Source organism: Mastomys coucha, unplaced genomic scaffold (assembly GCF_008632895.1).
Source record: "Mastomys coucha isolate ucsf_1 unplaced genomic scaffold, UCSF_Mcou_1 pScaffold22, whole genome shotgun sequence".
In the NCBI taxonomy this organism is placed as follows: domain Eukaryota; kingdom Metazoa; phylum Chordata; class Mammalia; order Rodentia; family Muridae; genus Mastomys; species Mastomys coucha.
In genome coordinates this window covers 137,592,733-137,607,534 of record NW_022196905.1, presented here as the reverse complement: position 1 = coordinate 137,607,534, position 14,802 = coordinate 137,592,733, and the positions used below count along the sequence as shown (strand labels likewise).

The 14,802-nt window shown below is 46.5% G+C and overlaps 1 protein-coding gene across 3 annotated transcripts; it reads right to left on the bottom strand.

Annotated features, from left to right (window-relative positions):
• Positions 1-1,546: 1,546 nt before the first annotated feature.
• Znf12 (zinc finger protein 12) lies at positions 1,547-14,756 on the bottom strand. 3 transcript variants are annotated; one of them, XM_031338616.1, is made up of 5 exons: positions 14,511-14,756; positions 13,582-13,644; positions 10,096-10,222; positions 9,762-9,857; positions 1,547-5,457 (listed from the first exon to the last, which is right to left on the bottom strand). In XM_031338616.1, exons 2-5 carry the CDS (start codon positions 13,594-13,596, stop codon positions 3,620-3,622), a joined length of 2,076 nt encoding a protein of 691 aa, XP_031194476.1. In that variant the 5' UTR covers positions 13,597-13,644; positions 14,511-14,756; the 3' UTR covers positions 1,547-3,619. The 3 variants fall into 3 exon arrangements, with proteins under 3 accessions (XP_031194476.1, XP_031194478.1, XP_031194477.1); XM_031338618.1 differs by lacking the exon at positions 9,762-9,857; XM_031338617.1 differs by lacking the exon at positions 14,511-14,756 and having other exon boundaries at positions 13,582-14,499.
• Between the last annotated feature and the right edge of the window lie 46 nt (positions 14,757-14,802).

The following is a 14,802-nucleotide window of genomic DNA, read 5'->3' as shown; positions in this document are numbered from 1 at the left end:
GAGTTATAAGTGGGCTACTATGTATGCCTTGCATTTCTATGGGTTCTGAGGCCTTGAACTCTGTTCTGCTTGCAGGGCAAGTATCTTAGCCACTGATATCTCTCTTCAGTGCAACTTACTTTTCATAGTCATCTGTGTGACAAAAGAAATTTCCTTGTAGGACTTACTTTTAAGTAGAGGTGTTCTAAAAAGCTTGCCAAAATTTGGGGACAGTCATGTGAATTCGAGGCTAGAGGTGGATCACAACTGGGTGCAGAGATGACAAGAATGAACTGGGCAAATCCAGGGCCCACACACATGGTCCTTCCTGGTGGTAGTGCTGTATCTTTTCTCTAAATAAATATTATGGGTTGAGGAGATGGGTCAGTCAGTAAGTTGCCTCTTGAACAAGTAGGAGGGTTTCAATCTTCAAAACCCATGGAGAAAGCTGGAGATTGGGCATAACAGCAGGTAGATCCCAATCAATTTAGACATGTATCTACAGGCTTCAGGTCCTCATCTCAAAAAATAGAGGCAAGATAGAGAGATACCTGGTATCCCCCTAAGACCTCCACATGTACACATAATGATGTCTCTTGTCATCAAGTTATGATACACTTGTGGGAAACCTTTGTGTATGTGGCTAACTACTTCAAGTTGGCTGGCCCGCTTGTCTTGCCTCTATCTTCCAAGTGCTTGGATTATAGGTGCATACCACCATACCTTGCTTTAGATATCATTTCAACAAATACACTATCAATTTTTGTTTCAACACCAAACTAAAACCACCTACCAAACTTTCAGAAACTCACAATTATACAAGGTCATGGGAGGTGTGGGGTGCTGAGCAACAAAATGTGAGTCTCATACATGGATGATGTATAGTGGATAAATGGTTCAAAAGATATGGGCTATCAGGAGAATTATCTGAAAGTGAACAAAATTAGATCCTTACTTCATACCATACATCACCAAATAATGTAAGCAATAAGCCATGTGCGAGCTAAACTACCCCAAATAAACTTCATGTATTAGAAAATGGAATAAACCTGAGATTGTCAGTTTCCAAAACTCTATGGGTCAAACTGGTGGTTCATATCTGTACTCCCACACTTGAGAGACTTAAGGCAGGACTGCCACCATGAGTTGGAGGCCTATCAGAGCTGCAAAGCAACACTTGTATCTCAAACAAGACAAAACAAGGGCTCGGTAGGCCGAGTGCTTGTCTCATAAAAGCCAGATGCAGCCGTGGGTGGCCAATGGTGCCCTGCCTGCTGTGTGAGGACCAGGACTATTGTGTGAGTTCCACCCCTAGGTCCCATGTACGAAGCTGAGCACTTGAGAGACCCATGATGGGAAGCTGCATACAGGTGGCTCCTGATACAAGCTGGGGCCAGCCTAGTTTACTTGGTAAACTCCAGGCCAGTAAGTGAGACCATGTCATAGCAAACAATGGAGACAGCACCCAAAGAACAACACCTGAAGTCCTGGGGCCTCCACATGCATGCACACATGTACATGTATGAACACATAGGAAAATAATCTTATAGGCTGATGACAGGACAGCTCGAGGAAGCATACACATTTGTTTCAATGCTCAGATTATTTACATCCAAATTTATAGACAATAAATCTCTCTATTAACACATCAAAATAAATGATTTACCTAGAGTCCGCTTCTAAATTGCATAACTCCTACAAAGTGTACTGCGGCACTAGGTAGGCTGTCCTAAGACAGAACGGTCCTAAGTCACCTGGTTTACAAACAGTCTCTTAGAAAAACAAAAAACAAAACCCACAGTCCAGACACGGAGTGGCTACATGTTGGTTTAGTGGCTACATGATATTGTTCCAGTCCCCGATTATTCTACTTTCTGTAACCATGACTACACGGTATACATGGTTGGCAGTCATTATCAGGCACTGCATCCAGACAGGGTGATGTCCATTAGGTTCTGCTGCTTCGAGGAGACCCTTTCAAGAAATGATTGCGGATATCCTTTCTAACTCTCTGGACCTGGGTCCAAGGTTCCGAGAAAGAGTCATCCCCAGCAATGAAAACTTCCCAGGAGTTACATCCCATCATCCAAGGAGGAATGCACTTAGATGACTTGGAAAGCCAAGAAGGGAGCGGCAGAAGGCACTGGGTGAAGTCTGTCACAGTGCTCTGTGTGTGCTCTCACTTCCAAGGGACAGGAGAGCAGAGTGTGTTCATACCTATAGCACGTACCGTGCTACCCAGCCATTGTGCTCCCCACACGAGTAAGCATCCACGTGAAAAAAGTGAGCCAATGGCAATATCCTAAGTGTAGTTCTTAGTTGTACAGAGTACAGTGAGTGCTAAGGCTATTTCTCACCTTGACAGACTTCTGGCATAGTTTACAATTATCTATTCAGAGTTTTCTGTCTTATAGATATATTTCTGTCTTTGCTATGGTTGGGGGAAAAAAAACCTGGCTTCTTTACAGAGGATAGAATCCTGTGACAATGACCCAATGCATTTGAAAATCCAAGGAAGAAAAAACATACTTCCTAACTTCCAAAGACTGCTCAGTGGCAGTGCATATGAAGATAGTAACAGCATGGGGAACCTCCTCAGAATGGGTAATCTCACCATATGTTACAAAGTAACAACACAACACTTTCCAAGCTTAATTAAAACTAAACATGAGATTTCTGTGATGGTTACTGAATCAGAAACCCCAAGCCCTGTGTTCCTAGGGAATCATTTACCAGTTTAGTGTGGCAAACTTGGCTAACCAGACTGACAATTTTACATCCTGTAGTTACAGAGTGTACTATTTCTAGCAGAGTATTTCTTTTATTTTTTTTTTAAATTTATTTATGTTATGTATATGAGTACACTGTCACTGTCCTCAGACACCCCAGAAGAGGGTATCGGATCCCAATACAGATGGTTGTGAGCCACCATGTGGTTGTTGGGAATTGAATTCAGGACCTCTGGAAGAGCAGCCAGTGCTCTCAAACGCTGAGCCATCTCTCCAGCCCCTCTTCTTTTAATTTTTACAAAACGTCCTTTAGTATTAGCAGTTGCAAAAGGAGTGTGCTTCCCACATCCCTTCAGTTGAGTCGGCTCCCTGAAGCAGTTTGAAGCTATGCCGAGACATATTTATACATTCTGACTCCTGTAGAGTCTGCTGTGTGCTCTTTTCACAGCTGTGGCTCTGCCCCGTGAGTTTCTGATGAATCTGTCTCACACAGACTTGTTCATGATCATTTGTGTGAGCTCTCTGACAGAGGTATCCTTTGGTATGTGGGAGTACTGTTCTGAGACCACCTGGACACCAGAGTCTGCAGAGTAAGTCCCTATGTAAGATGACATCATAATTGTGCACACCCTACACAATCCTCCCATGAGCTTTAACTCATCTCTAGATTATTTATAATGCTTAATACCATATAAATACAATATAAAAGCTGTTATATTGTACTACTTGGGGAAGAAAGACAAAAAAATAATCTGCACATATTCAGCACAAAGAAACCCTTTTCCTATGTAGTTTTGGAGGGTTAAATCCTCGGAGATGGAGCCTATGGGTACTGAGGACCAATTGTACATCAGGGCTCAATGGCAGACAGGAGTTTCTAGCTTACTGAGAAGGCCGACTTTCGTCTGGCTTTAAAGGAGCCTTCCCATATCAACCCCATTCCCACTCCCTCTCCTATGAGTTCTCTGATGGCTATTGAATGCTGACTTGTGGTAGAATTTCTTCCCGCACTCCGTACACTCGTAGGGCTTCTCCCCTGAATGGGTTCTGTAATGCACAGTGAGGTACGACATCCGAGAGAAGGCCTTGCCGCACTCGTTACATTCGAAGGGCTTCTCTCCCGAATGGATCCTGTGGTGGATCGTGAGATAAGACATCTGGGAGAAGCACTTCCCACATTCGTAACACTCGTAGGCTTTTTCTCCCGTGTGTGTGCGCTGATGTCTGTTGAGGGCTGAATTCTGGCAGAAGGTCTTCCCACACTCACTGCACTCATAGGGCTTCTCTCCTGAATGAATTCTGTGATGGATCGTGAGGTAGGACATCTGAGAGAAGAACTTGCCACATATGTAACATTCATAGGGTTTCTCCCCTCGGTGAATTCTCCGGTGTCTACAAAGGGCTGAATTCTGGTAGAAGGTCTTCCCACACTCGCTACACTCATAGGGCTTCACTCCTGAGTGAGTTCTGTGATGCACGGTGAGGTAGGACAGCTGCGAGAATAATTTCCCACACTCACTACACTCGTAAGGCTTCTCCCCCGTGTGCACCCTCTGATGCCTCATGAGGGCCGAGTTCAGGTAGAAGGTCTTCCCGCACTCCGTACACTCGTAGGGCTTCTCCCCTGAGTGGGTTCTGTAATGCACAGTGAGGTATGACAACCTGGAGAAGAACTTCCCACACTCGTTACATTCGTACGGCTTCTCGCCCGTGTGTGTCCTCATGTGGGTTGTGAGCGTGGACTTGCGGCAGAAGCACTTGCCACACTCACTGCACTTGTAGAGTTTGACGCCTGTGTGTATCTTCTGGTGGTCATTGAGTGCTGACTTCTGAGAAAATGTCTTGCCACAGTCGTGACAGACGTAGGGCCTCTCTCCTGAGTGTGTCCTCTGGTGCTGAGTGAGGTGTGTTTTCTGGCAGAAGGACTTCCCGCAGTAGCCGCATTTGTAGGGCTTCTCGCCTGAATGGGTTCTCTGGTGCTGAATGAGGTGCAGCTTCTGGTAGAAGGTCTTCCCGCACTCGGTACACTCGTAGGGCTTCTCCCCCGTGTGGGTCCTCTGGTGGACGGTGAGGGTGCCCTTCTGGCAGAAGGACTTCCCGCACTGACTGCACTTGAAGGGCTTCTCACCTGTGTGAGTCCTCTGGTGGATGATGAACTTTGACTTCTTGCAGAAGGACTTCCCACATTGCTGGCACTCGTAGGGCTTCATCTCCATGAGAGAATCCTGGTCGGCACTGAGGCCTGGCGTCTGCAGAAAAGCTACTTCAGATCCATCCCAGTCGCAGGGCTCCTCTTCCAGGTGATTAAGAAACACAGTGCTCTTGGGGAAGGATTTCTGGCACTCAACATAGTCAAAGGGCTTCTCCAGAAAGTGAATCTTCTGATAAACGCTTTCTTCACTTAGCGTGTCCTCATCTCCATCCCCACTAAATTCATAAGACTCATCTCCAGGATGGGTTTCCTCAAGCTTACTGTGGGGGAGGGGCTTCCCACACCCGGCACACACATTGGGCCGCAGTTTTGCATAGCTTCCGTCGATACGGATGAATGCGGAGACACACATCAGGCTCTTCTCACAGGAGTCGCATTTAGGGAGGACCCTCCCTGAGGGAATGAACTTTGTTTCTCCATCGATGGCCTTACTAGAAGCATCGATGGGGCTTTTGTAGCTGAGCACAGCTGGACTTGACTGGTTCTCTTCATCTCCCTGGTCTTCCTCCATCAGGCTGCTCATGGGCCAGATCTCATCTAAAAAGAGGCAAAAATGAACCAATATTTGTACATTTTCCTACATAAGGCATAGTCTGAGACTCATACAGGGCCTCTCATCTGGTATCTAGCCTCACAGGCGTGGCTAAGGCTAGTTCACTCTGCTCTCAGAGTAACACGGACAGATCCCATTGGTGGGAAGGAGAGTGACCTGATGAAGCACGCACAGTACCTCTGATACAGGCTGTTTTGGAGTACTTTGTTCACAGACCCAGCGCAATAACCGGCAAATGCAATGCTGGAGAAAAGGCCAACGGAAGAAATCTCAGCAAACAGGGAAAGCCTTCAGGCCAGCCAGGAGCACCATTGCACAAGAAAGAGAACAAGATACATGGAAACAGGGCCTTCGTTTGACTCTGACAAGCACTGTGGAACAAGAAGTATCAGATGGCACAGAAAGAGACATCATCTGCTAAAAGTGCGGATTTAAAAAAATATTCTACCAGTGCTGTGGTTTAAGACAGAGTGCATTTGACCACGAAGTTTACTACTGTTCCTATTCAGCCCTGTATCATGTGAACTGATGTGGTCACCCAGGGACAGGTATTTAGCAGCCTCTATAGTCAGTCTCTCCCCATGTCAGCAGGAAATGATGGGCTTTATGTTACAGGGTTGCTGTGAAACTGTAGGAGTCGAAGTGCCCAGAACAGCACACACACAAGACACACATTCAAGATGATTTTTTTCCACCTTTAATCTACCAGTGACTGCTGTAGCCTGCTCTGTTGGCTTGAATGAGCTGTCCCCTGTAAGTCTTGAGCATTTAAATACTTGGTGCCCAGTTGGTAGCTGTTTGGGGAGGATTAGGAAGTGTGGCCTTCCTGAAAGAAGTGTGTCACCAGGGGCCATTTCAGTGCCATTGTGAGTGAGCTCTCTGCTTCCTGTCTGGGGACTGAGCCCTGAACTCTCAGCTGCTACTCCTGCCTACCTGGTACCATCCTCCTTGCTCTGTCAGTGAGGGACTTTCTTCTGTACATTGTCTCAGTTTTCTCATGGCCATAGAAAAGAACTACTACGCCCATCCCTACACAGCCTGCCAGTTTCCTAATTCTGAGTGTGACTTTCATGGAGCACGTGGACTTAAGAATTAGGTCACTCAGTGTGCTTCTCCAACGGTGATGATGTTCTCACTTATCTTAGAAATTAGGGGATAGACCAATCTTAATCGATGTCATGCAGATTAAGTCATATATTATCAATTTAATCTCCTAAACTTACAGCCTCCTAGAATCCACCAGTGTCAAAAAAATCAATGGGTCATCACCTGGACACAATGATGACTTGAAGCCAGGATCAGTCAGAACTGAAAACATTCTGTGGAGCTGGAGAGATGGCTCAGCAGTTAAGAGCACTGACTATTCTTCCAGAGGTCCTGAGTTCAAATCCCAGCAACCACATGGTGGCTCACAACCATCTGTAATGGGATTTGATGCCCTCTTTTGGTGAGTCTGAAGGTATCGACAGTGTACTTATATATATAACAAACATCTAAAAAATTAAAATAACAGAAGACATTCCGTTCCAGGAAAAACAAGTTACTAATTGAACAAAGACAGGACAGTCATGAAATACATAGAAATCGGGATTTGCTTTGGTGATCAATACTGTCAACATCATCATGTCCTACCAAGTCACCTGAGAAGTCAATCACAGTGCCACTCACTGGCTTACACTAGGATTTCTGGGATAGCCAAGAAATTCTTGGCACCCGGGCACCCACAAGTCTCCATCCCTACTGCTCTCCTGCCTGACTTCTTGCACACTTTACTGCAGAGAGAAGGCTGAGCAATGGCGACACTCCCAGGGATGGAAACTGGAGCTCAGACTTACACACCTTATACATGAGCTGCACAGCCCATCCTAATGAAACATACAGCTGCGGACATGAAAAATCCATGAAGAGAAGACACAAAGACCACGGACCAAAGGAGGTTAGTGAGTGTGTCAGGAAACCACTTCTTACAGGCAATATGGAACCAACGCTGTGTTAAGCCTTGGGAGACAAGGAACTTCCATAGGTTTATTTTGTAAAGGATATCTCTCCTTTCCTGGATATCTAAGATGAAGAGCCGTTCCAAGCCAATTAGGATTTACAGAAACCAGACCCCTTCCGTACTTAACATTACCACTGTGTAGAGGGTAAAGTAAGGTATTTCCTAAGGGAAAAACAGCCCGGGATTCTGAAGACCAGTTCCACCGATAAGCGGATATTCTTAGAAATAGTGAGGGCCATGATGGGAATTGAAGACAGTGTGACCAAGCCGCAAGGGGAGACAGGAAAGGCGCTCAGCCACTGTCCGCTGCAAGAGTTCATAATCAATTTTCACACACAGCAAGAACAAAAGAAACACACGCTATTATCAGAGAAAAGCCGGCAGGAACTATGCAGAGCAGCTGCAACCCCGGTGTGACTCAGTAGAAATGGACAGGCAAATAAAACCTGACCAAACTGACAGTGAAGCCTCTGAGAAATCATTCAGCCAGGGGACACAGGTGGGACACAATCCTTCCCAGAGACTTACGGTGGGAAGACAAATGAATCAAATGCCATTTATGTACACAATCCAAGGGAATATCCTTCAAGGGCTTGGGAACAAAACTGTAAGTGGCGCATGCCTTTACTTCAGCACTCGGGAGACAGAAATAAATGGATCTCTGAGTTCGAGGCCACCTGGTCTACAGAGCTCTAAGACAGTCTGGGCTACACAAAGAAATCGTCTCTAAAAACCAAAAAAAAAAAAAAAACCAAAAAAACAAAACAAAAAAAAAAACATGAAACAAGCAAAATGAAACTGTAAGTATGAGCTGAGGGACTGGATTTCAACAATGAAGGGGCACTGCCAAGGAACAAGAAAAGTGTCAACAGGGGGAGAGGCTGGGGTCACATGGTTTAGTATAGAAATGTTTTAACCTGACCTGAGGTGGGACGTGAAATGGCTCGCTCAGTATGGGAGCTTGCTGCTCAAAGCTAGCAACTTAGGTTCATTCTCTAGATCCCACATGAAGGAAGGAGAGAATCACTCAGAGTTCTCCCATAACCTAAGACATGTGCTGCTGCTGAATCCAGACACACATGCTCCTAATAATAATAAATAAAGTTAACGTGGCTGGAGAGATGGCTTATTGGTTAAGCACATCAGTTGCTCTTCCAGAGGACCTGGTTTAGGCTCCTAGCACACACATGGCGACCTACAGCCAGCCGTTGGTAACTCCAGTCTGAGGATAATCAGTGCCCTCTTCCGTCCTCCACAAGCACTGCACAGACATGGTACACAGACACACATGCAGGCAAAATATATGTGTAAGATAAAGATAAAGGTTAAAAAAAAAAAAAGAGCCCATGGTGGTTAATATTGCCAACTCAAGAGAGTGCTGAGTCACCTAGAAGTCAGGCCTGTGGGGATTATCCAGGTGAGGTGAGGTGAGGTAGATGAGGTGAGGTGAGGTGGGAACCACCCACTGCGTGCAGCACGGGTCCCTTGGCTAGGATTCTGGACTAAATGAAAAGGAAGAAGAAGGTGCGCTGGGCCCCAGCCTGCATCTCTCTCGCTTCCTGACTGCAGATGCAGTATGAGCAACCACCTCAAAGTCCTGCTGCTGTGACCTCCGGACTGTGATGGACTGTATGCGTCCTTAAGCTGGAGTCAAAATAAAAAGCCCTTTCTCCCTTAAGTTCCTTTTGTGGGGTTTTTTTATCCCAGCCACAGAAAGTGACTTATACAGAGCCCCAAGCATTTCAGTCAAAGAGAATGAAAAGAAAGCGGGGGTGGGGTGGGGCGGGGAACGGGGGTTAACAACTTATGCATGAAAAAGACTGTCTTTTGATACTACACTTATGAATGCCCAATGAAAGGAAACTATGAAAATGGGTAACTCAAGATGCTAAGGTCCAAGGTGTAGAGAAAAAAGGAACTGGCTTCTGTTCTTTCTCCCCCTCCCATCTAAGCCCTCCCCGCCAAAAGAAAACCAAGGTCTTTCTGTGTAGTCCTGACTGTCCTGGAACTTGCTCTGTATACCATACTGGCCTAGAACTCCTGGAGATCCACCTCCTCTTCCTCAAGTGCTGGGTTTTAAGACACACACCTCCCATAGCCAGCTAGGAACCTTTGATGATGGGTAACGGCAGCCAGGGGGAAGACTATAAACAAGTACTTCCATGGGGGAAGGAAGAAGCCTGTAAGGGTGACTGACTACCTTCAGTAACTTCTAAAGCTTGGGATGATGAGACTATTCCTCAGAGGAACTCCCCAGCTACCATCTGCTCTCTGCCTCCACTAACACACCTGGATAGCTCTGAGGTGAGAATGCTCCTTCTACTATCCATGGCTCTTCTCCTTGTTCCAACTTGATGATAACATCCGGTTTGATAATGTGATACCCTGTTAATGAGAAATGGAAAAGAACTTGAGCCTGCCTGCGTGGCTTCGGGGTTTCTACTGTGCTGGAAAGTGACCCTGCATCTGCAGTGCAGCCCAAGAGCCCCAGGGCTTTATTTTCACAGAAAGGTCAGGACCTTCTGGTGGTCAGAACAAGTCGCTCACAGTCAACTCAAACTTAAAGGCACCAGCTCTGATGGACATCCCACATCTGAGCACTTGGGAAGCAAGTGACCCTCACCCACGGAGACGAGGTTGCTGTAGGTCTCCAGCATCACATCCCTGTATGTTGTCCTCTCCTCAGGGTCCAGCTGCTGCCACTCCTCCTGGGTGAAGGCCACAGCCACATCCTTGAATGACAGAGGGCCCTGCAAAGACACGATCAGAATCAGATCACAGAGTGGGCACCTGAAGATAAGATCTTCCCAAGCTCGCTGGTACAGTTAACCATGAACACTGTATATCTTACTTTATATTACTGACTGTGAGAAGAAAGCATGCTTATCAAAAGCATGCTGCCTTGGGGCTACAGAAAAGTGTTTGCAATATGAGTGTTTGTACCAGAGTTTGGACTTCCAGAAACCCATGCAAATGCCAGGCTCCCCATCTGAAGTTTCAATCTTGAAAGTCAAGACAGGGACTCTCCAGAGAACTAACCATACTGGAGAGCTTTGGGTTGAGATAAGAGATCTTTCTTCAATGAATAAAGTATAAGGGTGACTGATGATTCCCAACACCAACCTGGGCCTCCACGTCCATGGAGACATGCAAACCATGCATATACACAAATGCACATGTGAAAAAGCAAGCAAGCAAGCAAGCAAACAACCCCCCCCCCCCGCCGCCATGTGGCTCATTTATATACATTAAAAAATCACTGGGGGGAGTCTGTTATGGGATCTGCTGCCATCTTCTGGTGTGTCTGAAGACAGCTCCAGTGTACTCATGTAAATAAAATAAATAAATCTTAGAAGAAGAAGAAGAAGAAGAAGAAGAAGAAGAAGAAGAAGAAGAAGAAGAAGGAAGAGGAGGAGGAGGAAGACAAGGAGGAGGAGGAGGAGGAGGAGGAAGAAGAAGAAAAGGAGGAAGAGGAGGAGGAGGAGCAGCAGCAGCAGCAGCAGGATGCTTGAAATGCAAGCTAAGAATAAACCTGGCTGCTGGAGACTCAAAAACCGACAGAAATAGTTCCACTACTTAGGTGCCTAGGCCCAAGGGACACCCATGGAGTCCTAGGTACACCCTGCTCTTCCAAACGCCCTCCAGTATATGAACAAAGCTGGTGCCCCACCCCCAGCTTCCTGTGTCCTCCGCTAGCTCTTCTCTTCTTCAGGTACCCAGAGCACCGACTGCTGTGATGGAGAGCCTCCCTGGATTCATGGACAGTTTAACTACCTTCTATGTACCCACACTTCCCAAGTTATTATTGCTTGTCCAAGTCTCTGTACTCCAGACATGCACACCCTATGCTTCAACATTCTGTACTGCACAGACTCTCAATCAACCCCAGAACGGGGTGACATGGCTAGTGTCACCTTCCTAGCCAACTTGCTCTCATGATCCCCTTGCCGCCTCCTTCCATGGCTATAACTACAGGCAGGCTGACACACCCAGTTGGCATTTCTTATGGGTTTCTGAAAATCTGTACTCCAGTTTACACACTTGTGGGGCAAACACTAAAGCCATGATCACTGAGCCATGTCCTCAGCTCCCCAAACTACCTTTCAGTCCTTCACTTTTGAATAAACCATTTCATTTACAATTGCTTCCTGCAAATGCCAGCGGGCATCATGGACTCTATGGGAGGGAGGCACTTGGCACAGTGAAGTAGACTCCCCTGGTATCTATGTTATTGGTTAATAAGTGTATGGTATTATAAATATAAATATACTTTAACCATCCATATGACAAAAGATCCTTCAGATCTGTTTTCAGGAAAGAAAGATGTGAAATCATTGCTTTGGAAAAGAAATGTAAATGACAGAGTGTCTTATAAAGAAAACATGAGGGCCAGCAAGATGGCTCATCAGGTGAAGGTGCTTGCCACCAAATCTGGCAACATGCATTCAATCCCCACGACCTGACTCCTAAAAGTAGTCATTTGACCTCCACACACCCAACATGGCATGTGCACCCACAAATAATTCAAACAAACAAACAAAAAAACCAACAAAAAACAAACCCAAACAGTAAGATAAAACAAGATCACAGATCTATGGCTACTTGAATGTGAGCTGACAGAATCGCTCTCCAAGTATATGAACTTCTCTCATATTAAAAGCACCCAGGGACCAGCTTTTTACTGAGAGCACATTCAGGATAAACTTAGCACTCTCTTCATCCCCAGTGTGTGTGTGTCTCTATTTGTGACTCTCCCACTAAGGGAGCCTAAGTGAGCCACTGGGAAGGAATGCTCTACTCTTTGGTGAATACTGATGCCTAGAGGAGTACACTGGCACTTGCCAGTGAATAAATGACTCCTAAGTAACAAGTAACTCTAGCCTAGGGGAAGGAAAGTTATTTGAGGGTAAATAAAAAGTCAAATGGGTCTGTCACTGAACTTCTTGGTCACTGAAAGCCATCAACAGAGCCAGGGATGGTAGAATATGCTTTTAACCCTGGCTAAAAAGTTCAAGGGCAGCCTGAGCTACATACCAAGACCCTCTGTGAACCAAGCAATGATAAAAAAAAAAAAAAAAAAAAAAAAAAAATTGAAACAAACCAAACAAAGAGAAACTACTCAGACCATAGAAAAAACTGAATGTGGTGGTAGAAAAATGGATCTGAATGCATTGCATCCTTGAGGAATTTCAGGCGGGGCAACAGAAAACATGAGGAAAGGAACTGGATGGTACAACGATAGACATATTCCACAGAGATGCTCAGCAGGCAGCTGGCTAATCCACAGGTAAACTAACACAGAGCCACTGGGAAAAGACAGGAGAGCCAGATGTAAGCAGGGTAAAAAGATCCACATGGGGGGGGGGGGTTGGAGAGATGGCTCAGTGGTTAAGAGCACTGACTGCTCTTCCAGAGGTCCTGAGTTCAATTCCCAGCAACCACACAGTGGCTCACAACCATCTGTAATGAGATCTGCTGCCCTCTTCTGGTGTGTCTGAGGTTGGAGAGTGTACTCACATACATTAAATAATAAATAAACTTAAAAAAAAAAAGATCCACATGGAAGCAGAAGAAATTCTAAATCTAGGAACAGGGCAACAAGACAGACATCACAGAAACAGACAGAGGAGTCTACAGAGGCCGCTAAAGACAGGGCAGGTCAATGGGTACAGCCCAACATAAGCCAACGCAGCAGGAGCCACATCAAACCCACAGTCAGGAAACAGGAGGAGGAAGACATGCTTGCTAGTACTCAAGTCTCTTTCCCCAGTTTATGCTGTCCAAGAGACCCAGGGAATGGCCTTGTTCAGAACAAAATAGGTTTTCTTACGTCAGTGAATGTGATCAAGACAAGCCCGACAGGCATGCCCAGAGGCTCATCTTTAAATCTGGTCAAGGTATCAACTACAGCATTGTAAGGACTTGGTATGGGCTATGCTACCTACAGATATGAGTACGACACAGCTTACTACTGTGCACTACTGTTTTGTCTGATTCTAACTTTTATCTCTTTCTGTTGTATCTATTTTTCCCTTTAAAGCCTGATCTGTCCTGTGCCTCTTTGAGTGTAGTAAACCAAATCAGACAATGGAAACAAAACCAAACTTACCAAGGATGTATTCATCTTCCACTGCGGTAGGAAAAATCTGTAAAAGGACTAATGCAGTCGGGTCTGGGGAAGGAAAAACAACGTCATTATGAGTGGGCATGAAAAAAGGGGAAGTCTCCTAAATAAAAACCTCCTGGAACATTCCCAGGAGAAAACCTTAGGGATGGTGGTATCGTTGGCTTTCAGAAAGGACTGGAGAATTGCAACCGTGCATTGGGACGTGGGGGAATGAATGAGTATGGCTGTCGAAGTGAATTAACAAGAAATTAACAAGAAATGCTAGTTAAATAATTGCCATTTACTACAGAATACAAAAGAATACTCACGGGCTGCTCTGAAAACAAAAGTTAACCTGGTGGGAAATGTATTTATATAAAATTACATGATACTGTGACCACGACTTTAATACGACAGAAGGAACGCCGGCGCTGGCCGGGGACTTAGCACTCCTAAGCTCTGCGCTCTGCGTGACCTCGGTTATGTCACTATCATCGCAGACCCACAGTCTTCCCCTATGAACAGACGCAAACACAAACTTTTCCTGAACTAGACCATAGGATTCTGCAGGGACAGGCTCGGGAAACCTAGCAGGCAGAGCAAGGGTGCAGATGGCATGAGACTCTGAAGCTCTGGGAGGAAGGGGTGTAAAGTGCGGTAGGAGTTTGGACAGCGCCTCTGCAGCTCAGGCTACTGAGCTGACCTCTCCTATGCCCGCAGGCTTCATCCTTGGACCATCTATGCACCCAAAACTGTCAACACGACCATTGCTACTGTCCCGGATCCCTCACGTTGAAGACGGGAGGGGGACGAGGCATCGCGCAGGCGCTGATCGCTCAGGCCCCCGCAAGCAGTCTCAGGCCCCCGCAATCCATCAGAAGGACCCAGCCTCCCTCCCCCGGCCCTGATCTGTACGTATCCTCAGGCCTCACCTAGGAGGCCGCGCCGGGCCCGGGTCTTGCCGCCCCTTTCAGCCCAGCCCTCGGCCTCCCCCGGCCTGCAAAGCCGCGTCGGCCTGCCGCCGACCAGATGCACAGGCCTCGGCCCCGCAGGCTCGGGACACCAGTTCGCGCGAGCCAAAGCTGCGGATGCGAGCGTAGAGACACAGACCGCAGGAAGCCAGGGCAGCGCAGCGGTCGTGCGCTTGCGTGAACGTGCACACAAACAGAAGTGCGCACGCGCAGCAGCGCCTAGACGCTGGGCTGGACCCTGTGGTCTTCCTTC

Bases quoted from the DNA above. Each gene is read 5' to 3' on its own strand.
- Znf12 (XM_031338616.1), bottom strand. The intron at 9,858-10,095 runs GTGAGGGTCACT...TCTCATTAACAG, and splicing joins CAGCAACCTCGTCTCCGTGG to GGTATCACATTATCAAACCG. The intron at 5,458-9,761 runs GTGTGTTAGTGG...GCCTCTTTTTAG, and splicing joins CTCACCTCAGAGCTATCCAG to ATGAGATCTGGCCCATGAGC.